A 25,262-nucleotide genomic window follows, 5' to 3' on the forward strand; every position below is an offset into this window, starting at 1 on the left:
TAAAAACGCATCAAAATAGAAGACAGCATAGTACGTTCAGATTATGAGCTATATCACTTGATATAGAGCATCTTGACATCAGTGTTTGTACATCTAGTTTTCACTGGAAATAATGCATATGGCATCTCATGTCAAGATTCGCTATATCAAGTGATATAGCTCATAATCTGAACGTACTATAAGGCATACTACCATGGGTTGAACACTTAGTGAAATAATCCTATGTTGATTGATATTCTAAGTAGTAGAGTTTTAGTTAAAATAAAATGAATACATATTGCTTTTCCTAAGAGTATTATTGAGGTTTCTATGCACTGCATTCTATATTCGTCTGATAAGGTTAATTAGGAACATCAAAATGAATTGTGAGCCTAATTTGACGCAGAACATTTTGGGTTGAAAAATGCGTTCGAATATTGCAATTTTCGTCATAAAAGGAAAAGCTTACTCTTAATGCTCAGTTGTTTGTAGGTAGGGGTAGAAAATTCTCACAAAAGTCATTTTGCGAGCAAAAAATGATCATTCGATCCTTAGCATTGTGGCTAAGAAAACGAAAAATTGACGCATTATAAGTATGACCTCCATATGTTTTATTCGGATAAGTTAATTCTTCATCGATAATATGCTTTTTCTGCCATATATGCAAAGAAGAAGAGCAAATAAAGCCATCTAGCTTGATTCTTTGATATATTTTTGGCGAAAATAAGTTTTATGAATCATTTGATATGGAAGTGCGCCAAGTTTGGATCTGCGTCAAATATGGTACTTCCACGGTACTCTCCCAAATGTTATGCTGTCCACTAACACCAATTGCAAGAGAGTTCGTGGGGCAGCTCTAGGCGGGGTTCATGGCCGAACGCAACACCACAAACCTATAGAGAATAATTCCGGGATATATTTTAATATAGTTTTCGGCTGATGCGATTCGATCAATAAATCCAAAGTTACACTATCCAGCTCCTAATACATCAGCCGAAAGCTAAGTAAAAGTTCATTTAATCATCGTACAATCTTCTGTGAAATAGTTCTGTAACATACCAACTGCCCTTTTTGCATTTCTGAGCTCAATCGAGCAATCAGAACCAATTTCCAGATCGAATGAGTGACGGAGGTGTACTTTCTCATATTCATTCATTTATTTAGTCTACATTCTTCTTCTTCTTCTTCTTCTTCATCTTCTAATTGGCATTACATCCCCACACTGGGACAGAGCTGCCTCGCAGCTTAGTGTTCATTAAGCACTTCCACGGTTATTAACTGCGAGGTTTCTAAGCCAAGTTACCATTTTTGCATTCGTATATAATGAGGCTAACACGATGATACTTTCATGCTCAGGGAAGTCGAGACAATTTCCAATCCGAAAATTGCATAGACCGGCACCGGGAATCGAACTCAGCAACCCTCAGCATGGTCTTGCTTTGTAGCTACGCGTCTTACCGCACGGCTAAGGAGGGCCCCATTTAGTCTACATCTAAACAGATAACACTGAATCAACAATTTGACGCCATAATACACGGTTCGAGGCCGCATCTCTCCATCCTCGAATACGCCCCACGCTCGCCAAGTCGTTTTGCACCTGGTCTGCCCATCTCGCTTGCTGCGCTCCACGTCGTCTCGTACCTGCCGGATCGGAAGCAAACACCATCTTTGCAGGGTTGCTGTCCGGCATTCTTGCAACATTCCCTGCCCATCGTACCCTTCCGGCTTTAGCTACCTTCTGGATACTGGGTTCGCCGTAGAGCTGGGCGAGCTCATGGTTCATTCTTCGCCGCCACATATCGTCTTCTTGCAAAAGATATTTTAGTTACTAGATAAAGATTGTCGCTGTCGTCGCTGTCCGGAACAACTTTTGCTGGCGAGGATAGGGGAGCTAAATGTCAAAGAAGGAAAATCCATACGATTTGACAGGTATGTACCACACATGTTTCGGAGATCTTAGTCCGTACAAAGTTATGGAAACAATGGAGGAAAAGTAAGCGGTATCGTATATCACAAAAATGTATCCACGTGATGTGCAAAACTTTGCAGTACGCGCTTTTTTGAATTCTGTATCTGTGGCGAACGGCCGCCCACGTTTTTTAGCCTTCTTCGTAAGATTGGACAGGTTTGGTAAGGTTACGCGACTAGCGGCACACACGTCACATGCACAAATCATCTCATTTCTTGTGGAAACGCGGGGATAATTTTCATAGCGATGAACTTCTATATTCTCTCTTTCCTCACTTAGCGAGAACGAGCAACGACTGCAAATCTTTCTGGGATAGTACCAACTTTTTACCTCGATATCCGACAGAAAATGAAGTTTGTTGAGATGCTTAGATTTTTCGGAAATTGTTCTTAAACTGCTCTTCTTTAAACACAATACACAAACTGAGTTTTGATTTTCCTCGTGGCTTTTCGGTTTCATTTTGAATTTTATGTTCTCGGACACTGATTTGCTTATATACTTGAGATCCGACGAAGGAACAACACGGGATGCGCGTTTGCCATAAACCAAACAGACAAAAATAATCAGTTGCGTTGGTCAGACCGCATCGTGCTTTCGTGCTGTGCGGTTCTTTCTCTCTTTGCGGAAGGAAGTTTTTAATACTACCCGAAGCTATTTTAATTTCAACGGTGCTTCTTAGCGCTATTTGTACCCACTGATCCCGTTACGATCTTTGCAAGGACCCGTGCCTTCGTTTTACGTTGGACCCGTTTGCGGAAGTAAAATTCCGACAAGCGGTGGTAATCCTGCAGGGACACCGTTCTGGGAAAAAACCTCTTAGAAGGTCACGTCTCCACGCTCAGCAATGAGTATTAACAAAAACAAGAGGAAGGGGGAGTCTCTGAATTCTCCACTTCCTTCAAAGAAACAAGGTTTCAAGACCGTCCTGCCCAAGCGCGGAAAAAATAGAAGGAAGCTGGAGAATTCAGATATTCCTTCTAAATCTAATGTTGACATTGTTTCTTCTCCTATCGAACTGAGCAATCAGTTCGATTTAATTAATGATGAAATTGAGCAAATCGAATCTACCTTTAGCCCAGGTGATTCGATTCATGCGAAAAAGCAAAGGATTCCGCCAATTGTGGTATCTGTTGCCGAGTTTTCTGGCTTCCGGAATGAGATTTTGAGTAACCTTCAGGGGATCAAGGTTTCATTTCAGATTGCTAGGAAGGGTGACTGCCGCGTTTTGCCGGGATCCTTTGACGATCGCAAACGTCTTCTTCACTATTTAACTGAGAAGCGCCATAAATTCTTCACATACGACGACAAAACTGAGCGATTGTTCAAAGTCGTCTTGAAAGGTCTCCCCAGTGATGACAAATCACTGGATGAGATTAAAATTGAAATTTCTCAATTACTTGGATTTTCACCAGTCCAAGTAATTAAGATGAAAAAGAAATCCCATTCTGGTACTTCCCAGAGGGCATTTCTCAAGAATTTTATTTAGTTCATTTCAACAAAAGTGAACTAAATCATATGAAAAGTTGGAAAAGGCCTGTATTATGTCTCATGTCCGTGTTACATGGGAACATTTCCGCAGGCCTGGGGAAATTTCCAAAACCCTACCCAGTGCCGTAAGTGCCAAAAGTGGGGTCATGGAACCAAACATTGTCACATGGATGCTAAATGCATGATTTGTGGTGGAACCTCTCACGCCAAGGACACATGTCCTGTGAGAGAAGATTCCAATAAATTTAAGTGCGCAAACTGTGGGGGCAATCATAAATCCAATTTCTGGGAATGCCCTTCACGCAAAAAAGTTTTGAATTCCCGTGCAAAATTAATGACGGAAATGTCCAATCGGATCCCAGATTCGACGGGTAGAAATTTTTCAAACGCTCAAATTTCGAAACCGGTTACCGGTCGAGCAATTCATACCCACCACAATTCACAAACAAATTTTGCCGCTCGTCAACGGGTAGCAAGCACTTCAGTAAATTCCAATTTTTCGAATGTACCTACGTATGCAAACATCGCTGCTGGTAGACAAAATTTCTCTTCTCAAAATGAGGTTTATACCCATGTCCCAACGGAAAATAACGGTCATGTTGCCGATTCAGGTAGCATGACTGCTTCCGATTTCGATGTTTTAACTGAACAATTGCATCACATGATTGATGCAATGTTCAAAGCAAATACCATTCCTGAAGCTGTTCAGGTTGGTATAAAGTACACACAAAAATTGTTATCGGACTCCGTTTCAATGGATCCAAATAATTGTGTGAAAGTTCTAAATTGGAATGCCCGCTCTCTAAAGGGTAAGGAAGATGAATTATTCAACTTCCTTTCAGTTCATAATGTGCATATTGCCATTATAACTGAAACGAATTTAAAACCAGGACTCTCCATTAAAAGAGATCCAAACTATTTTATCTACAGAAATGATCGTCTTGACAGCGCCTGTGGTGGGGTCGCCATTGTCATTAATAGACGTATCAAACATACATTATTTTCTTCGTTTGAAACCAAAGTTTTGAAACCTTGGGAGTTTCTGTTGAAACAAATTTTGGACAATTTTCCTTCATTGCAGCGTACTTGCCTTTTCAATGCAATGGGCAGCAAAAGAATTTGTTGAAAGCTGATCTTCAAATTCTGACTCGCAACAAATCAAAATTCTTCGTAATTGGTGACTTCAATGCCAAACACCGTTCATGGAATAATGCTCAAAGCAATTCCAATGGTAAAATTTTATTTGAAGATTGTTCTGCGGGATATTATACTATTCAATATCCCAATGGACCAACTTGTTTTTCTTCCAGTCGAAATCCTTCTACAATTGATTTAGTTTTAACGGATTCAAGTCAGCTGTGTGGCCAATTGGTAACACATGCTGACTTTGACTCTGATCACCTTCCTGTGACATTTGAAATCTCACAAGAAGCCATTTATAATCCAATCAGCTCTACTTTTAATTATCATAGAGCTGATTGGGATTATATAAAACGTATATCGATAGGAATTTTGATGTTGATATTCCTCTCGATACCAAAAGTGATATTGATAATGCTCTCGTATCTTTGACAAATTTAATTGTCGAAGCCAGAGGCATTGCAATTCCGAAATGTGAAGTTAAATTCAACTCCATTATTATTGACGACGATCTTCAGCTACTGATCCGTCTTAAAAATGTGAGAAGAAGGCAATACCAAAGAACTCGCGATCCCGCGTTGAAAGTTATTTGGCGAGATTTGCAAAATGAAATTTAAAACGTTTCGCTATTTTGAAAAATACCAACTTTGAGAATAATGTCTCGAAGTTGAATCCCAGTTCGAAACCCTTTTGGAAATTAACGAAAATTCTTAAAAACCTCAAAAGCCAATTCCAGCGCTTAAAGAGGGAAATAAAATTTTATTAACAAATGGCGAAAAGGCTCAAAAACTTGCTCAGCAGTTCGAGAGTGCCCATAATTTTAGTCTAGGTCTCACTAGTCCAATTGAGGATCAGGTTACACGGAGCTTCGAAGACATTCTCAACCAAGATAATGTTTTTGACCCTTCGTTGGGAACTAATTTGGATGAAGTGAGATCTATTACTAGAAAATTTAAAAATATGAAAGCCCCGGGTGATGATGGTATTTTCTACATACTTATCAAAAAACTTCCTGAGAGCTCTTTATCCTTTTTGGTTAATTTATTTAACAAATGTTTTCAATTGGCATACTTTCCAGATAAATGGAAAAACGCCAAAGTTGTTCCAATTTTGAAGTCGGACAAAAATCCAGCTGAGGCTTCTAGTTATCGCCCAATCAGTTTGCTTTCTTCAATAAGCAAACTGTTTGAAAAGATTATTTTAAATAGAATGATGGTTCATATTAATGACAATTCTATTTTTGCTGATGAACAATTTGGTTTTCGCCATGGGCATTCAACCACTCATCAGTTATTAAGAGTTACGAACTTAATTCGGCTCAACAAATCTGAAGGATATTCGACTGGAGTTGTTCTTCTTGATATAGAAAAAGCATTTGACAGTGTTTGGCATGAAGGTTTGATTGTAAAATTGATGAATTTTAATTTTCCTCTGTACATCATTAAACTGATCCAAAATTATTTATCAGATCGCTCGCTGCAGGTAAACTATCAGAATACTAAATCTGATAGATTACCTGTAAGGGCTGGTGTTCCCCAAGGCAGCATACTGGGGCCCATATTGTATAACATTTTTACTTCTGACTTACCTGATTTACCACCAGGGTGTCAAAAATCTTTGTTTGCAGATGACACGGGCCTTTCAGCCAAAGGGCGAAGCCTTCGTGTCATTTGTAGTAGATTGCAGTATTTTTTCTCCACTTACTTGCAAAAATGGAAAATTTCCCCGAATGCTTCCAAAACTCAGCTTATAATTTTCCCACATAAGCCGAGAGCTTCTTATTTGAAACCTTCTAGCAGACATATTGTCACTATGAATGGGGTTCCAATTAATTGGTCTAGCGAAGCTAAATATTTAGGACTTCTGCTAGATCAAAATTAACTTTTAAAAATCACATTGAAGGCCTTCAAGCCAAATGTAACAAATATATTAAGTGCCTATATCCACTTATAAACAGAAAATCAAAACTTTGTCTTAAGAACAAACTTTTGATTTACAAACAAATTTTAGAACTGCCATGTTGTATGCTGTGCCAATATGGACTAGTTGCTGCAATACCAGAAAGAAGGCACTCCAGAGGATTCAAAATAAAATTTTGAAAATGATTCTGAAGTTGCCTCCGTGGTATAGTACCAATGAACTTCATAGAATTTCTAATATTGAGACATTGCAACAAATGTCCAACAAAATAATTTCAATTTTAGACAAAAATCGTTGCAATCTTCTATTGCAACGATTAACTCCTGTACCCTTAGTATAAAATAGGTTAAGTTTAGTTTAAGTTGAAAACATTGTAATTCCTACATGGTTTAATTCAACCAGAGGAAAAATTCTAACTGCCAGAGGCAATTGAAATGTATTAATAATAACTAAAAGCGTAACATAGCAAATAAGGATGATAGTGTTAAGAAAACACGGAACACCTAGTCTAAGAGATGAATGCATGTATTAGATAATTAGCAAATAAAATTAGTAAAAAAAAAAAAAAAAAGAAAAAAAAAAAAAAAAAAATCAGTTGCGTTGGAGACGCACATCAGGGCCGTAGTGAGCGGGTGGTCAGGTTGTACTTTGTCAATTCCGCCAGTACTCTAGGGGTGCAAAAATATTTAGTACTAGCTGACCTGACGAACTTCGTCCCGATGGAAAATTATTTTTCCAAATTACAAAACGGAAAGGTATATGCCTCCTCTGTCATGTGGCAAAATTTCAGACATGTCGAATTTTTTGAAATAAAGTTATTGAAAAAAGACACCGTGGTGTTGGTAAAATCACAGATAACAGATATTTAGGCTAGAACAAATTTTCTTAAAAACCCTGTGTAAATTTTTGAATTGATATACGTTGGCCCACTACTGCCATCTACGCAACTGATTGCGGTAGTACATACGGAAGCAACTGATTAACAACCGTCGAACGCAGCCAATGCTAACAATGATACTTGCGCCATCTCCAATCGATTGCCAAACGCGGTAACAATTTAAAATACATTTGAATTAACGGTTGCGGATGTTTACACACGTATCGAATACCAGCCTCAATATCTGTTATCTGTGGTAAAATCATTCTCAAAATTCAATCATCGAGCTCTTCCGTACGAGCAAACTCGGCTGGTAGCCGAGTGTCCACTCACGGTGCATTCAGCATTGGGCAATAATGTTTCCATGACGATGATTTTGAATGCAATTTGTTCTAAGTGAGAGGTCTGTTTCACTGTGCTTTTAATATGTTTTTCTTTTAAATCTTGACGTGTCTTGACTGTCATCACCATGGCAAAGATAAAACAATACTTTGATTTTTATAGAAAACTTTTATTCTACATTAACTTTTGAACTAAATGCTTTTATGAAAAGATATTTTAGTTACTAGATAAAGATTGTCGCTTCGGTTCCCTTTGTTCTGCTGTCCGAAACATGTGTGGTACATACCTGTCAAATCGTATGAATTTTTCTTCTTTGACATTTAGCTCCCCTATCCTCGTCAGCAAAAGATGTTTCGGACAGCGACGACAGCGACAATCTTTATCTAGTAACTAAAATATCTTTTCTTTTATGTATTTGACTTTTTCACAAAGCTCGCCATTGTTTCGAGTACAAGATCCCTATTCAGTAATTTATTTTTTTTTCTGTTCCAACAAATTGCTCGAATGATGTTTAACTCGATAGGGAATACTTTTACAAGGCCAAAGAGAACGCATTTAGAATAAAATTAGGACAAATAAAATAAAATCATTCTATAGCCTATTTAGATTACGCCATTAATGATAAATATGTGACATGATAAAGAGTAACATGATGCCGATTTCTATACATTCAATTATTTTTTTCATATTTACACGATACTTATTATAATAAATAGCATAATCTGAATAGGCTATTAAACTATTGTCTAAATATTATGTCAACTACAATGCAAAAACTGTATAACTATTATAAATATTGATTACATAATTTGTTATTTACACATCACTTTATCCTCTTGCGACAAATGACTGCAAGTTATGCACGTGGTGCCACAACTAGCTTACTTCGGTCTCCTCGGCAATGATCACACAACCAATCACCGGTGGTCATTTCTATTTGATCACGTCACAGTCGCATTCTTCGTCGAGTTTCTCGTAGCTTTGGTTCTTGTGTTTACGGCTCGGCTTTCGGTCTGGCGAGTGCCGATTTTGGTGTCAAATGGACCCATTTGAGGTGCTGATTTTTCCCTCGTGGATGTCTCGGCCACTCAGTTCCTCTTCCATGTATTCATCTTCGACGTTGTCGTCCTCCAGACCTTGGCCAGGCTTGGGCATCGAGTCATCCACAAGGACGTCTGTTAGATTGTCGTATCTGTGGATGCAAAAAGAGGTTAGAATATTTTGCAGTTTGAATACTGGATTTTGTTTGCTCCCATTTTCAATTGAATGGGATGTAGTTAACTACTCATAACCAAACAAAGAATTTTTCCACATGCCCAAGGCCGGTTTTGACGGTTCTTTCCTTCGTCGCACCCCACGAGGTCGAAATTCGGGTGAATTTACTTAAGGTAACAAAATTTACGTAATCAATGTTTGTCAAGGTATGTATGAAGATTATATATACTTCTGATTATTTTCGAAATTTAAAATTGCATTTACTAACTTTACTCGAAAAACTAGCGCATTAAACTAGCATCAATTCTTATTTCCGACAGTTGAAATACTTCATTTCTGGCAACCATTCTGCATGATTCTAGTATTATAAATTCAGTAGAAAACCGAATTATAGCCGCTATCGAAATTGGATTTTTTTCACAATCCATACGTTAAACCTAATTTCGGAAGTAGTGCGCTGTATAGCACATCATCAAATGAAAACAGCGCACCACTTCCGAAGTTAGGTTTAACGTATGGATTGTGAGAAAAATCCAACTTTGTTAGCGGCTATAATTCGGTTTTGCACCGAATTGATAATATAATGCAATTCATCGAAATGGGCACAAAATGGATTTTTGTGTCAGATAGATACAGTAGGGACACGGCAGGTATTTCCGTCCATCGTCGTAGAGACTAAAACCAATGAAAGCAACGTCCATTTGCTAGAACTCCACTATAGCAGAACGTTACTCCTGAGCTTACGAATAGGTACGGAGGAGTTTGGCAGAAAAGCGCCACTTTCATTGGTTTTCGAGACTATGACGAAAAGACGAAAATGTCTGCCTTCAGGCCCACGGGGTCTTATATGACCCCAACAGAAAAATGGATGTATAAAATCGCACGATGGATAAAAGAGAACTCTCTCTTCAGCAAAATTGCTTGAAATTAACTCCCCTATCAGGAAAAAATATCAGGTATGGGCGATCAAGGTCCTACGACTACCTTGAACGTCATGAACACGGAGAAGCTACGAAAGAGAAAAATTCTGGTGTATTGGCAGCGGATTGTATTGTCTCAAAATAAGATATTTATTCAAACGTATTCGTAGAGTTACTGTGATGTACAATAAACTTTTTTTTAAAGTTTCTTGGACGTCTTAGGCCATCCAAACATTCCTTGAGTTTAGGACTCGAAATCTACAGCTGCAAGAAAATCGTTTTTCAATACTGAAAGCTCCAATATGCATACAATTGTATCCATTACACCTCCCGGGAGGTAAACGTATATGGTAAGATAGTTATGAGGTATTCTGGGCAATCCAAAGTGTCCTTGAGTTTGAGACTTGAAATCTACAGCTGCTTAGAAGCTTTTTTAGGTACTCAACGCTTCAATATTCGTTCAATTATACCCATTACACCTCCTAGGAGGTCAACGAATATGGTAAGATGGTTATGAGGTATTCTAGGCAATCCAAACTGTCATTAAGTTTCGGACTTGAGATCTACAGCTGCTTAGAAGCTCTTTTCGATACTCAAAACTTCAATATTCGTTCAATTATATCCATGGCACCTCCCGTCCGTTTAATTATATCCATAACACCTCCCGGGAGGTCAATGGATATCGTAAGATAATTTTAAGATATTCTGGGCAATCCAAACTATCCTTGAGTTCGAAACTTAAGATCTACAGCTGCGTAAAAGCTCTTCTCGGTACTCAAAGCTTCAATATTCGTTCAATTATATCCATTACACCTCCTGGGAGGTCAACGGATATGGTAAGATAGTTATGACATATTCTGCACAATCCAAACTGTCTATGAGATCTACAGGGCTGCGAAATGGTGAGTTGACATTCGGGAAGGGGCGCCTAACATAGCTCTGGTCCTCACAAGTTCCAATACTCACGCTTCCACGGGTCTTCCGATGATGTGGGGTTCGACAGTGGGCTCTGTTGAACTCCTATAAAAAGCTGCATGTATCCCCAAGCAGGCCCTATCAAAGCGACCGTGTGCCGCTCAAAGCGCACTAGCCTAGTCCTGGTGTTGGGTGGGACTTTAAACAAATTTGACCCGACTGACTGAGCGCCTGTTCACCAAGGAGGTGCGGCTCCAACAGCGTCTGTTCTGGCATCCAGCGGCTGAGTATGAAATGCTATTCCCTGGAAGCTATACCTAAGATGGCAGCCCCATCCCGGTGGATAGGGAACCTTGGGCCAACAACCTACTGTTCCCGAAACATCAATTTGTTCGAGAATCCGATAATGAAAGAATACGGACTGATTTTACGGCGACGACTCTTAGCGCGAAACAACGGACACGAATAGGAACATGGACGTTTTAACCTTAGCCCAGCAGGGTAAATTGGCACAACCACAACTTGCCAATGAGGCATGCCGCATGAAGCTTGAGATCCTGGGACTGAGTGAAGTCCGTTGGCCAAACTTTGGAGAACACAGAACGCCGTTGGGACAAGTTCTGCTATACTCTGGTTTACGAGGTGAACACGCTCCCCGACAACGCGGAGTTGGCTTCCTACTAAGCGCTCAGGCGCACTCTGCGCTTATGAAGTGGGAACCTATAAGTGAAAGGATAATCGTTGCCAGATTTAGAACACGGGTCCGAAACCTTACTATAATCCAATGTTATGCGCCAACCGATGCTGCCGATCTGCAAGACAAAGAGAACTTCTACAGTCAACTCAATGCCGTCGTAGATAGAATTCCGAAGGGTGATATCAAGATCTGTTTGGGCGACTTCAATGCGAAGATCGGATCCGACAACTCGAACCATGAGCGCATTATGCGACGCCATGGTCTCGGAGAAATGAGCGAAAACGGAGAGCTGTTTGCAGAATTTTGTGCTAAGACATGGTGATCGGGGGATCGCTCTTCCCTCATCGACCGGTTCACAAAGTCACGTGGATCTCCCGTGACGGCTTTACAGAAAATCAAATCGACCACATCTGCATCAGCCAAAAATGGAAACGGATCCTTCTTGATGTACGGAATAAACGTAGTGCCGATATCGCGTCTGATCATCACCTCCTCATCGGCGAAATACGCCTGCGCATTGCGCGGATTCGTCGGCAGGAGGAAAGAGTTGGACGACGATTCAACACACGCCGACTGGAAGATGCCACGGTGAAACGGTCCTTCGTTGAAGAACTGGAGACGCGTGCAGATATTCCGGAAGGTGGCAGCGTGGAAGACCTATGGACCGCCATCAAGAATGCCTTCATCACCACCAGCGAGAACAATCTGGGCGAACTACGCACCCAGAGAAAACAATGGATCACCGATGAGACCTGGAGAAAGATAGAGGAGCGAAGAGAAGCCAAAGCCGCGATAGAGCGATCGAAAACCAGAGGAGCCAAAGTCTTAGCCCGTCAACGATACGCGGCTCTTGAGAAGGAAGGAAAACGCTCATGTCGACGGGACAAGCGAGCGTGGGCAGACTCTCTGGCCGACGAAGGAGAGAGAGCCGCCGCAACCGGGGACATTCGCCTCCTCTACGATATCTCACGACGCTTAAGCGGGGCGAAGATGAATGCAACGATGCCTGTGAAAGACGCGAATGATCAGTTATTGACCGACCCAACTGACCAGCTGAAACGCTGGTTCGAGCACTTCGAACAACTTTTTCAAGTGCCAGCCAGGCCATCACCACGTCGGCATGATCTGCCTAGGATCCGACGTATAACACGCGTCAATACGGAAGCTCCATCACTGCTAGAGATTCAAACAGCCATCCAAAGCATGAAATCGAATAAAGCCCCAGGGGTCGACCGCATATCAGCCGAGATGCTCAAAGCTGACCCCATGACATCCGCTCAACTACTGCATCGTTTATTTCGTAATATCTAGGACACCGCAACTTTCTCGGTCTACTGGATGCTAAGATACCTTGCCCAAAAAGGGTGACCTGACTGTATGCGATAACTGGCGAGGCATTATGTTGCTGTGTACCGTTCTCAAAGTTCTGTGCAAAATTATCCTAGCCCGGATTCAGGAGAAGATCGATGCGACTCTCCGGCGGCAGCAAGCCGGATTCCGTGCCGGAAGATCCTGTGTGGACCATATTGTCACGCTCCGCATTTCCTGAGAAAATCATCGGCCTCATCGAGGCACAGTACGAGGCCTTATCGTGTAGAGTGCTGCACAATGGGGTCTTGTCCGACCCTATCCGGGTCGTAGCTGGTGTGAGGCAAGGATGTATTCTATCACCGTTACTGTTCCTCATCGTAATCGACGAGATTCTGGTAGATGCGATTGATTGTGAACCAAACCGCGGGCTGTTATGGCAGCCTATAACCATGGAGCACCTAAATGACTTCGAATTGGCGGATGATGTTGCACTCCTCGCGCAACGGCGCTCTGATATGCAGAGTAAGCTGAACGACCTTGCCGAGCGCTCCTCTTCGGCAGGTTTAGTCATCAACGTCAACAAAACCAAATCGTTGGATGTAAACACGGTAACTCCTTCCAGTTTCACAGTAGCCGGGCAACCAGTGGAGAATGTTGAAAGCTTCCAATATCTTGGTAGCCAAATGGCGTCAGACGGCGGTACCAAGATCGACATAGGCGCACGGATAAAGAAAGCAAGGGCTGCCTTTGCGAGTTTAAGAAATATCTGGAAAAACAGGCAGATAAGTGAACGCACAAAAATACGAATTTTCAACTCTAACGTGAAATCTGTGCTGTTATACACTAGCGAAACATGGTGTGTATCAGTGGAGAACACTCAACGGCTGCAGGTGTTCATTAACAGATGCCTGTGGTATATAATTCGGGCCTGGTGGCCTCACAACTGGATCTCAAACAACGAGCTCCATCGTCGTTGTCACCAGAGGCCGATAGCAACAGAAATTCGGGATCGGAATTGGGGCTGGGTCGGCCACACTCTACGTAGGGGTGGAAACGAAATCTGTAAACAAGCATTAGACTGGAACCCAGCGGGACATCGCAGCAGAGGCAGACCCAGAGGCTCATGGCGACGAAGCCTCAATAAAGAAATAAAAGAAGTCGACCGAAATCTAACCTGGCAACAGGTTAAAGCGATAGCCGGGCAACGCTCAGGATGGAGATCTTTCAAGTCGGCCCTTTGCACCACCGGAGGTGTACAGGACCCATAAGTAAAGTAAGTAAGTATGAGATCTACAGCTGCAAAAAAATCTTTTGAAATGTTGGTGCTAGTATACTCAACTGTAATAATTAAATACATATAGTAACTTTGAGAAAATTTGAAATGTTGGTATCGATATATAGTAGCTTCGGGTAATGGATGCACAAAGTAATCATTAGCACTATATTTTGCCTTTTCGGCAATATAAAGCTATATAAGCCAGGCTCTATAAGCTATTATTACAATGCTTACGGTTAGCTGGAAAATGTACTGCTGTGCCTGTAGATCGCATGTTCTGAGCTCAAAGACGGTTTTGATGACCCAGGATATCTCAGAATCATCTAAACGTTTCCCTTGATTTGCAGGAATGTATTATGGATATGGATGAATACATATCCAAGCTTAATGCGACGAGAAAAGCTAGAGTGGTGGCTGTAGATCGTAAGTTCTGAACTCAAGAACGGTTTGGATAACCCAGGATGTCCCAAAACCAACTTACCATGTCTCCTGGTCTCCTGGAATATGTTATGGACATGCTTGAATACATATCCAAGTTTCTAGTGACGAGAAAAGCTAGTGTCGTAGCTGTAGATCGCAAGTTCGGAACTCAAGGACAGTTTGGATGACCCAGGATATCTAATACCATATAAACATGTTTCCTGATCTTCATGAATATGTTATAAATATGGTTGATTGCATATTCAAGCTTGGGGCGACGAAAAAATACATATTCAAGCTTGAAGCAACAAAAAGGCAAAGTGGGGGCTGTAGATCGCAAGTTCTGAACTCAAGGACGGTTTGGATAACTCAGGATGTCCCAAAACCATCTTACCATGTCTCATGGTCTTCTGGAGTATGTTATGGACATGGTTGAATACATATCCAAGCTTCTAGTGACGATAAAATCTAGTTTCGTGGCTGAATATCGCAGGTTCACGGAGTAGCTATCGACTGAGTTACTGAATCACAGGGATGTTTTTCGGCTTCGCAGTCTCTATGCAATTAAATAACTACTTATTATCCATTTACCGACATTTCGATGTTATGTTACATCTTCATCTTCTTTGTTTCTCAATCCCTAAAGAAGATGTAATATAACATCGAAACGTCGGTAAATGGATAATAAGTAGTTGTTTAATTGCATAGAGACTGCGAAGCCGAAAAAAATCCCTGTGATATCGCAAGTTCTGTGCTCAAGGACAGTTGGGATGACCCAGGATATCTCAAAACCATCTGATCATGTCTTTTGATCTTTAGGAATATGTTATGGACATGGTTGATTACATATCCAAGCTTAGAGTGACGAAAAAAGCTCGGATTGTAACTGTAGATCGCAAGTTCCGGACTCAAGGGCAGTTTGGATGATCTAGTACAGTGGTCCCTAGCCTGCTTACTATCGAGGGCCACACAGCAATTTTGAGCTGTTGAAGCGGGCCGCGGTTTATTTGCAATTTTTGTTTATAAATAATATGATAATTATCATTCCGAATTGAATTTTGAAGTATAATACAAAGTAACAAAGAATCTGTTTAAAAAACAAACTTGTAGGGGCATTACATTCTACAGTGTAGCTGAGTTTAAGTTCATATTATTACACACTTCTACGATAGCGGACTTAGCGTGAAACTTTAGTTTCGCAACAATATCTCCTTTGCTTTACCAAACAAAGATCTGTCGACCGATTCTAAGAGTTTGAACTGTTTTTATCCTCGTTGATTATTGTTCAATGAAAGTTGTTACAAATAACGACAGCATGTTTGAAACGTGCTTTTGAAGCTTTGTGAACTTACCAGCAGTACTAATTTTCTGACTTTTTGACGTAGAATTACGTCTTTCGGTAGGAGGTAGGGGAGTCATTCCAAAATTTCAAATTTGGAACCGTCGCGAAAAGAGGTCAGGAAGTAAAAGCCAATAACCTACCCGTTTTTCAACGGACTCAGGATATTTTGGTATGAATCGAACAATTAACTCTTTAAGATTTCATACATCTATTGTAAACAATTGATAAAATACATTTAACTATTGAAAATCCAATTTCGACACGTAGTGTTCAAATTTCACAATCACAGTAAATTGCCTACATTTCGGCTATATCCATCCGCAATGAACATGCACAAAATAATTGAATTCCGCATCCACAATGGAACTATACGTAATTCTACGTTCAATTTGCGGTCGTGTATTTGATACAACATTCTACATTTTCGATCTGAGATATTCAAACGGGATTATACCTGCATTGCCCGACGTGTCGACTCGTTTATTTAATCGTTTTTCAAGGAAAATGCTTATTAGGAAAAAGACTCAGTAACGGGCCGAAACGTCGGACTCTGCAAATGTAAACCCGTTTGAATATCTCAAACTAACAAATTCAGAAAATGAGAACAATTCTCCCAGTCGAACTACAATCACTTACCAGCAGTATTGAAAAGAAAATTGAGTAAATCTGAACTCTGAACTGATTACCGTGTTTCCATTATTTCTAAGTAATAGAATTTTCCGGAAACCTTTTCTTCATCATCCCAACTAATCGCAGCATGACAAAATCTTGATTTCGTTAAACATTTTTCTTAGTGTGAAGTACGTTAACATGACGCATTTTCAGGAATTATAAATCAAGCTATTTTTAATCGAATTTTGCCACAAATTAACTTATTTTGAAGAAGGTAAGAATTCATATTAGGGTGCAATCCCGAGCAAAGCCTGAGAGCAAATCGATAACTAATTTTGTTGTTGTGAAATCGCCTAATTTTGATAACTCAGGTTGATATCCTTTTGGTCGTTTTAACGGTTAAAAGATCAAAATCTACAGCAGAAAAACCTTACTGTGACATCAAATCGAAAACTATTCCTGCTATCGATGAGAGCAAATCGAAAACTAATTTTGATATTGGTTTCGCTAACAAAATAAGTACACAGTTTGATGTCAGATCATACAATTCAGAAATCAACAGCAAAATGAGATCAAAATATGTAATCAGTCATGATGATTCATATTTGAAAACAAATTATGATTTCGATTTGATATCAATATCAAAATATGTTTTCTATATGCTCTCATTATGTTTTCAGACTTTGCTCGGGATGTATGACAACATTATTTTTACATAAGAACGTTGTATATTCAGCTTGGTTAAAGCGCCAAACATAAATCAAAGTATGTTGCCATTAGCCTTCATAGCATGTATGAAGTGAGAAATTTATTTAATCATGCTGATATAAAGATTCTTGGTTTATATGTTTCTTGAACATCATAATGATGTGAACTTGACTTATACCCAGCCAGAGTACAACGAAAAACTGGACACAATGAAAGCTATTCCTGGATGTGATGTTTGTCAATGGGCCACATGTAGTGTATATTCTGAAAACATTCGCGGGCCGCAGGGAAAGGCTTCAAGGGCCGGATGCGGCCCGCGGGCCGCACTTTGGGGATCACTCATCTAGTACATATTGAAAAAATATGTTTCAACTTGTTTTGTCTATTCTCCATTATAAATCACGAAAACAAATGGAACATATCAAAGTTACTGCTTAATATCGCTTAGAAAAATTTGGGCCTGAAAGGGTTAAGCCTGCAACTCGATAGGTACCTGAACAAACTTCATTGCATCATTACATACGTATTATTATTATTTATTCAGACTAAGGCCGAAGTGGCCTGTGCGGTATATAAGAGTCTTCTCCATTCAGCTCGGTCCATGGCTACACGTCGCCAACCACGCAGTCTACGGAGGGTCCGCAAGTCATCTTCCACCTGATCGATCCACCTTGCCCGCTGCGCACCTCGCCTTCTTGTGCCCCTCGGATCGTTGTCGAGAACCATTTTCACCGGGTTACTGTCCGACATTCTGGCTACGTGCCCGGCCCATCGCAGTCGTCCGATTTTCGCGGTGTGAACGATGGATGGTTCTCCCAACAGCTGATGCAACTCGTGGTTCATTCGCCTCCTCCACATACCGTCCGCCATCTGCAACCCACCATAGATGGTACGCAGCACTTTCCTTTCGAAAACTCCAAGTGCGCGTTGGTCCTCCACGAGCATCGTCCAGGTCTCGTGTCCGTAGAGGACTACCGGTCTAATTAGCGTTTTGTAGATTGTCAGTTTGGTACGGCGGCGAACTCTATTCGATCGGAGCGTCTTGCGGAGTCCAAAGTACGTACGATTTCCAGCCACTATGCGTCTCCGAATTTCTCTGCTGGTGTCATTTTCGGCAGTCACCAGTGAGCCCAAGTACACAAATTCTTCTACCACCTCGATTTCGTCACCACCGATGCAAACTCGCGGTGGGTGGCTCACATTGTCTTCTCTTGAACCTCTGCCTATCATGTACTTCGTCTTCGACGTGTTGATGACTAGTCCGATCCGCTTAGCTTCCCTCTTCAGTCTGATGTAGGCTTCCTCCATCTTCTCAAAGTTACGTGCCATAATATCTATGTCGTCGGCGAAACCAAATAGCTGGACGGACTTATTGAAAATTGTACCACTCGTGTTAATCCCTGCTCTTCGTATTACCTTCCAAAGCGATGTTGAATAGCAGACACGAAAGACCATCCTTGCCGTAACCCTCTGCGGGTTTCGAAGGGACTCGAGAATGCCCCTGAAACTCGAACTACGCACATCACCCGATCCATCGTCGCTTTGATCAATCGTGTCAGTTTATCCGGAAAACCGTGTTCGTGCATTAGCTGCCATAGCTGGTCCCGATCGATTGTATCATATGCGGCTTTGAAGTCGATGAATAGATGATGTGTGGGCACGTTGTATTCGCGGCATTTCTGCAGTACTTGGCGAATGGCGAACACCTGGTCCGTGGTGGAGCGTTCGCCCATAAAACCCGCCTGATACTGCCCCACGAACTCCCTTGCAGTTGGTGCTAGTCGACGGCATAAAATTTGGGAGAGTACCTTGTAGGCGGCGTTCAGCAATGTGATTGCGCGGTAGTTGCTACAATCCAGCTTATCGCCCTTTTTGTAGATGGGACACACGACACCTTCCATCCACTCCTGCGGCAAAACTTCCTCCTCCCAAATCTTGGTAATGACCCAGTGCAGCGCTCTAGCCAGTGCCTCACCACCGTGTTTAAATAGCTCTCCTGGTAGTTGGTCAACCCCAGGGGCTTTGTTGTTCTTCAGCCGACCAATCTCCTCCTGGATTTCCTGGAGATCCGGAGCCGGTAGAATTATGTCCTGCGCGCGTTCTCCCAGGTCCATCACCATACCGCCATCTTCGTCTGCCACATCGCCATTCAGGTGCTCTTCGTAGTGCTGCCGCCACCTTTGGATCACCTCACGCTCGTTCGTAAGAAGGTTCCCGCTTATGTCCTTACACATATCAGGCTGTGGCACGTGGCCCTTACGTGAACGGTTTAACTTCTCATAGAACTTTCGTGTGTTATTAGCGCGGTACAGTTGCTCCGTTTCTTCACGGTCTCGATCTTCCTGCTGGCGCTTTTTCCTCCGGAAAATCGAGTTTTGTCTGTTCCGCGCCTGTTTATATCGTGCCTCGTTCGCCCTCGTGCGGTGTTGCAGCAATCTCGCCCATGCTGCATTCTTCTCTTCCACTAACTGCTCACATTCGCCGTCATACCAGTCGTTTCTCTGATCCGGGGGCACCGTGCCTAGTGCAGCGGTTGCGGTGCTACCAATGGCGGATCGAATATCTCTCCAGCCATCTTCAAGAGACGCTGCGCCTGGCTGCTCTTCCGTTGGAAGTGCCACTTCCAGCTGCTGCGCGTATTCTTGGGCTAGTCTACCGTCTTGTAGCCGCCCAATGTTAAGCCGCGGCGTCCGACTTCGACGCGTGTTGTACACCGTCGAGAGTTTTGAGCGCAGGCATACTGCAACGAGGTAGTGGTCGGATTCAATATTCGCACTGCGGTAAGTGCGGACATTCGTGATGTCGGAGAAGAATTTACCGTCGATTAGAACGTGATCGATTTGGTTTTCCGTTTCTTGGTTAGGTGATCTCCATGTGGCCTTGTGGATATTTTTGCGGGGAAAGAAGGTGCTTCGGACTACCATTCCGCGGGAGGCTGCGAAGTTTATGCATCGTTGGCCGTTGTCATTCGATACGGTGTGCAGACTATCCGGTCCGATGACCGGTCTATACATTCCTCCCTTCCTACCTGTGCGTTCATGTCACCGATGACGATTTTAACGTCCCGCAGTGGGCATCCATCGTATGTCTGCTCCAGATGTGCGTAGAACGCTTCTTTCTCGTCGTCGGGTCTCCCTTCGTGTGGGCAGTGCACGTTGATGATGCTATAGTTGAAGAAACGGCCTTTAATCCTCAGCTTGCACATCCTTGCGTTGATTGGCTGCCACCCAATCACGCGTTGGCGCATCTTACCCAGCACTATGAAGCCGGTTCCCAGCTCGTTGGTGGTGCCACAGCTTTGGTAGAAGGTAGCCGCTCGATGCCCGCTTTTCCACACTTTCTGTCCTGTCCAGCAAATCTCCTGCAGCGCCACGACGTCGAAGTTGCGGGGATGTAATTCATCGTAGATCATCCTGTCGCAACCTGCGAAACCTAGCGACTTGCAATTCCATGTTCCAAGCTTCCAATCGTGATCCTGTATTCGTCGCCTAGGTCTTTGCCGATTATATCGAGTCGCATTATCTCTTATATTGTTCGTAATGATTGGTTTTCTAGGCGGCTTATTGGGCCTGCGCAAACCTCCTGTCTCGTCGGAGGGCCGTCGTGTCAGGGCTGTTTAGCGTCCCACCTAACACCAGGACTTGGGCTTGTGCGCTTTGAGCGGCACACGGTCGCTTTGGGGGGGCCTACTTGCGGATACATGCAGCTTTTTATAGAGGTTTAACAGGGCCCACTGTCAAACCCCACCACATCCTAGGCAAGCCCCACAACTCGCAGATGGCCTGGGGAGGGATCGTCAAGCCCTTGGACATAGTCCCTGCTGCTTACATACGTATATCATCCATGAATAATAGAAACCTCTAAAATACTTGTCCATTGTTTGTCGCTTTTCGGATTGTTACTGGACCCCTAATATGAGACTTCAGTTAATTGCAAGTTCAAAGCGAAAACACTAAGCTCGAGTGTAGAATCTAATGTAGCATGCATAAATAGTTGCCTATAACTACATTGAATTGATGCAGTAGAAGCATGGCCATGAATTCAAATCTCTCTGGGTCTTTAGGATACTCACTTATCAACGTGCTCGTCAAAATGATTGAGCAGTTGCTCGTCCTTGCCGCCCGGCCGGAACTGGCACAGCGTGAGCAGCCGCAGCAGGGCCAGCCCGATCAGTTGACCACCGGCCACGTGGCTGAGCCACAGCCGGTGCGGCCAGATAATGAGCGCGATGCCTAAGGCCACGTAGGGAAGGGACAACCGCCAGCCACCGCAAAACCGGCAGATGCTCCAGCACTTGTGACAGCTTGACGACGCAGCATAGTCGCCATCGTTGCTTCCGGTGCTGCTGTTGCTGCTGTCGCCGCTGCTGCTGGAATGGCAAGAAAATAAACGGAAATGGGCATTTAGAGGGGGGAAATTCAATTAGACAACTTTTGGACACTGCAAATAAGTAGCTGCACCAGACCGTGTACGGAAAACTTGGCGGGAGATAGGTATGTGTACTCGTACTCTGTCCGACTTGCACTTTGGGGAGTATTATGTCCGGATTGGCAATTTTTTCAGTCATCATGATAGAGCAGATGGCAGATGGGCCTACGAGCGAGCCGTTCAATTCAATTTCGTCTGGGAAAGATAAATCTTTGGAATTACGTTCATCGTGTGGAACGTTGCCAAAAACGATTCGATTCGTTTTATTTTCACCGGAACCAGGCGAAAGTGATATATACCCTACTGTGTCACACTGTATCATGCATTTGTTCACTGTTCACCGAATAGTTAGTTTATAAAGAATTATTGTTTAACGACAACCGTTGCTAAAGGGTGTTGCTAAAAACGCCCTGGAACACTAGAAAGAACCGGCACTCAGCATTCGTGGTGCTTAGTTAAGTAGCCTTAAAAGAAGAAAACCTTCATTTATTGTACACAGATAGAAAAAGTTGTTGAAATTTATACTAAAGTAATGCACATAAAGGGAATGCCAAAAAGAACGTAAATTTAAACGATATTATCATCTGAATGTATGCAATTTGTATTGCATTATGTCACTTTTTATACGAATTAGTGTCATAATGCTATGTAAATTGCATACATTTAGGACGAACTATTTAGGAAAGATCCATGTACGCCCAAAATAGTGTAACTTTCCACGTCTTTATTATTTACGTGCTGATTACTTTTCATTATTTTTTTCTGTGTGAGTACGTTTAATTTTTGTACATTCAGATTGTTAGAATCCTCCGGAACTTGGTGGGGCGCTCACCTGGAAGACCTCATCAAACTATATAAAACGACTATTCTCTCTGTTTTAAAGTACTGCTCTTTCTGCTTCCTCTCAGCGGCTCAGTGCCACCTAATTAAATTTGAACGAATTCAATATCGTTGTTTGCATATTGCACTTGGCTAGAGATGGGCGCTCCGCTCAGGAGCTGTTCGGAAGATTCGATACGTTATATTGAGCTGTTGAACCGTGGATCTTTTTTAAAGAACCCCAGCTCAGCAGCTCACTTAAAATAGATGACATCATTGTCATAGAGTAAAAAACGCGCCTATAGAGAAACTCCCTCGAGCGTACGCACTCGAGTACGCGCGCTGTTGCATTTTGTACAACACAAACGAAAACACTACGCTCACGGTACACAACACAAGCGAGCTTGTATGAGCATTCCAGTCCAGTAGCGCGCACGTGCTGAGCGTTTATTGTTTGCACCTGTTTGCACCATCAAGCCCAGTGATCCCCAGCATGCTTACTATCAAGGGCCGCATAGCAATTTTGAGCTGTTGAAGCGGGCTGCAGCACATTTACAACATTAGTTTTTCTTAAGCTTAATCAAAACATTTTTTTATGTCTATTTCACATTGAATAACATTTGTTGCGATGAGTCTTCTTCAAATAACATTCTTGAAAAAACATTTTATTCCACGGGCTTTATAGCCGTAGCTGACTTTTAGTTGATACTAACAGATACCTTTGTGGTAGCGAACTTCCCTAGTAACATTTTATGCTGGTTTTTAACACTCTTGAAGAGTAAATTATGGTCTTCAAGAGCGTTATAAAACTTAAAATGTTTATGTTAATTATTTGCGAATGTCTTTTATTACACGGTTAAACGACTGTTTTCTTCCATTTACTTCCACTAATTATTTTTTTATGTATCAAACAGATACGCATTTCGTCCTCTACTTGAGAACTTCTTCAGCGTTTTGTTATCGACTGCAAAACACTGAAGATAACAAGATAACAAAACACTGAAGAAGTCCTCAAGTAGAGGACGAAATGCCTATCTGTTTGATACATAAAAAAATAATTAGTGGAAGTAAATGGAAGAAAATAGTCGAATAATTAAGCTATTTTTCCAAATGATCATATGTTTTTTTATTGTTGAAGGATTATTGTCCACTTCAAACAAAGTACCGATTCCTTAACCTCATTCTATCGGTTCAATGACTTTAATTATGCAAAATTTATGCGCGAAAATGCATGGAATAAAGAGATTTTGATTAGCTTAATTGACTCTGATAATTTTATTTCCTATTTGATTAGTCAAAATATTGAAATCTCCCAATTCATCTTCATCTTCTATATAATAAAAATGAGTTGAGTTTTCCTTCCTGACGATTTAACTCGCGAACGGGTTGACCGATTTGCAAGATTTTTTCCCTAATCGATTCGTTTTGGGATCCGCAAGGTTTGTATCTACAAAAAGTTGGTGAATTTAACGGGGAAATGTAAAAAATAATTAGAAACAATTTTGGGTCAGCTGTTGAGGAAAACAAAACAAACGCACGGAAATTGATCCACAGATAAAAATATGTTGTGATTTTAAATGTATTTTCATGCACATATTTGGAGCATGCAAATAAACGTAACATTCAATCGATCTGACTATTCTTTTAAATCGAAATAAATTTAAAAGGTGCTTCCTTGTAAAATTCAATCAAATTTAATTGAATATCGAATGTTAATTCGTTTGATAGGATGAGCTGCAATTTTACACGTCGTTGAATTTTCAAAACTATTTGCTGTGTAGAGTGCGATGCTGCAAATAGTTTATTGTGACATTTGCAACACCCGGGCAAAGCTGGGTTTCTTTCGCTAGTTGAAGATAAAAAAAGTAAAATTTCGAGACTTCATTGATCATAACTTGTCGTGTCAAATAACGACAAACATGTGTTCGTCGTTACACCGGCTTAGCCTGCCGGTGGGACTATACCGGATCTTGGAAAGCTACTTCCAGAACCGTGTGCTGCTATACGAGACCGATGCCGGTCAGAAAAGTGTTCCCATTACTGCAGGAGTCCCGCAAGGGTCAATCCTGGGCCCGGTACTATGGAACCTGATGTATGACGGGGTTCTGAAGCTAAAGTTCCCTCCTGGTGTGAAGATCGTCGGCTTTGCTGACGATGTAACCCTAGATGTCTACGGGGAGTCAATCCCCAAAGTAGAACTCCCAAGTAACAATCTCAATGCTTCGAAGATTTATGCTAGTTTTATAGAGGTTTTATTACGGCATGTAGAAATGCTTAAAGTTTTATTTTGGTTTTATTCAGTTGTCATTTAATTAGATCCGCAAGAGTACTTGAGAACTACGTTTTGAATTCCAATATAAGACCACAGCTCTTTAGGTTTTATAATGCTCCTGTGTTTCTCCTCAGAGTAAATAATGGAACTGACATAAAGCCAGCAGTTAAGTTATATGTTGGTTTTGATCAAGACTTATAAAAGCTGCCAAGCTTCGTAGAGTCCTGTATAAAACCCACATATAACCTTTACTCCTGAAGAAGACCTGCATAGGAATACAAAGCTTAAAACTACTACTACGGATAGAAACTAAATTTTCAGCACAAATTGTTTGACCCACGGAAGTTTTTTCATTTCGCTTTCAGTCGAAAATGAAAAAAAAAAAAACATTGGCAGTTTTTTTTATGTCGTGAATTATGTAGAGGAACTGTTCCGATCTCCATCTCACTCACTGAAAATACATTCATCTTATCGGGAAGTAAAGAAATACGGCACTAATTGCTTCGCTTCTATTTGGCAACATGCGAACCCCTGCTGAAAAAATTCACAAATCAAATACCTTTCCATTGCTCTGCTTTCAATGGGATGAACATCGGAACCATGAGTTGAGGA

At 41.7% G+C, this 25,262-nt stretch overlaps 1 protein-coding gene across 5 annotated transcripts in view; it reads right to left on the bottom strand.

Moving 5' to 3' along the window:
- Nucleotides 1-7,957: 7,957 nt before the first annotated feature.
- Nucleotides 7,958-25,262, bottom strand: part of LOC134210456 (uncharacterized) — a 168,213-nt gene continuing 150,908 nt past the window's right edge. For 4 of the 5 annotated variants that reach the window (XM_062686503.1, XM_062686502.1, XM_062686501.1 and 1 more), the window contains 2 exons: nucleotides 21,204-21,500; nucleotides 7,958-8,907 (listed from right to left, as the gene is read on the bottom strand). In XM_062686503.1, coding sequence (XP_062542487.1) covers nucleotides 8,751-8,907; nucleotides 21,204-21,500 — 454 coding nt within the window. In that variant the 3' untranslated portion in view covers nucleotides 7,958-8,750. The remainder of the gene's footprint in view (nucleotides 8,908-21,203; nucleotides 21,501-25,262) is intronic. The other variant, XM_062686505.1, reaches the window with a different exon arrangement.

The sequence above is a fragment of the Armigeres subalbatus genome, chromosome 2 (assembly GCF_024139115.2).
Source record: "Armigeres subalbatus isolate Guangzhou_Male chromosome 2, GZ_Asu_2, whole genome shotgun sequence".
In the NCBI taxonomy this organism is placed as follows: Eukaryota; Metazoa; Arthropoda; class Insecta; order Diptera; family Culicidae; genus Armigeres; species Armigeres subalbatus.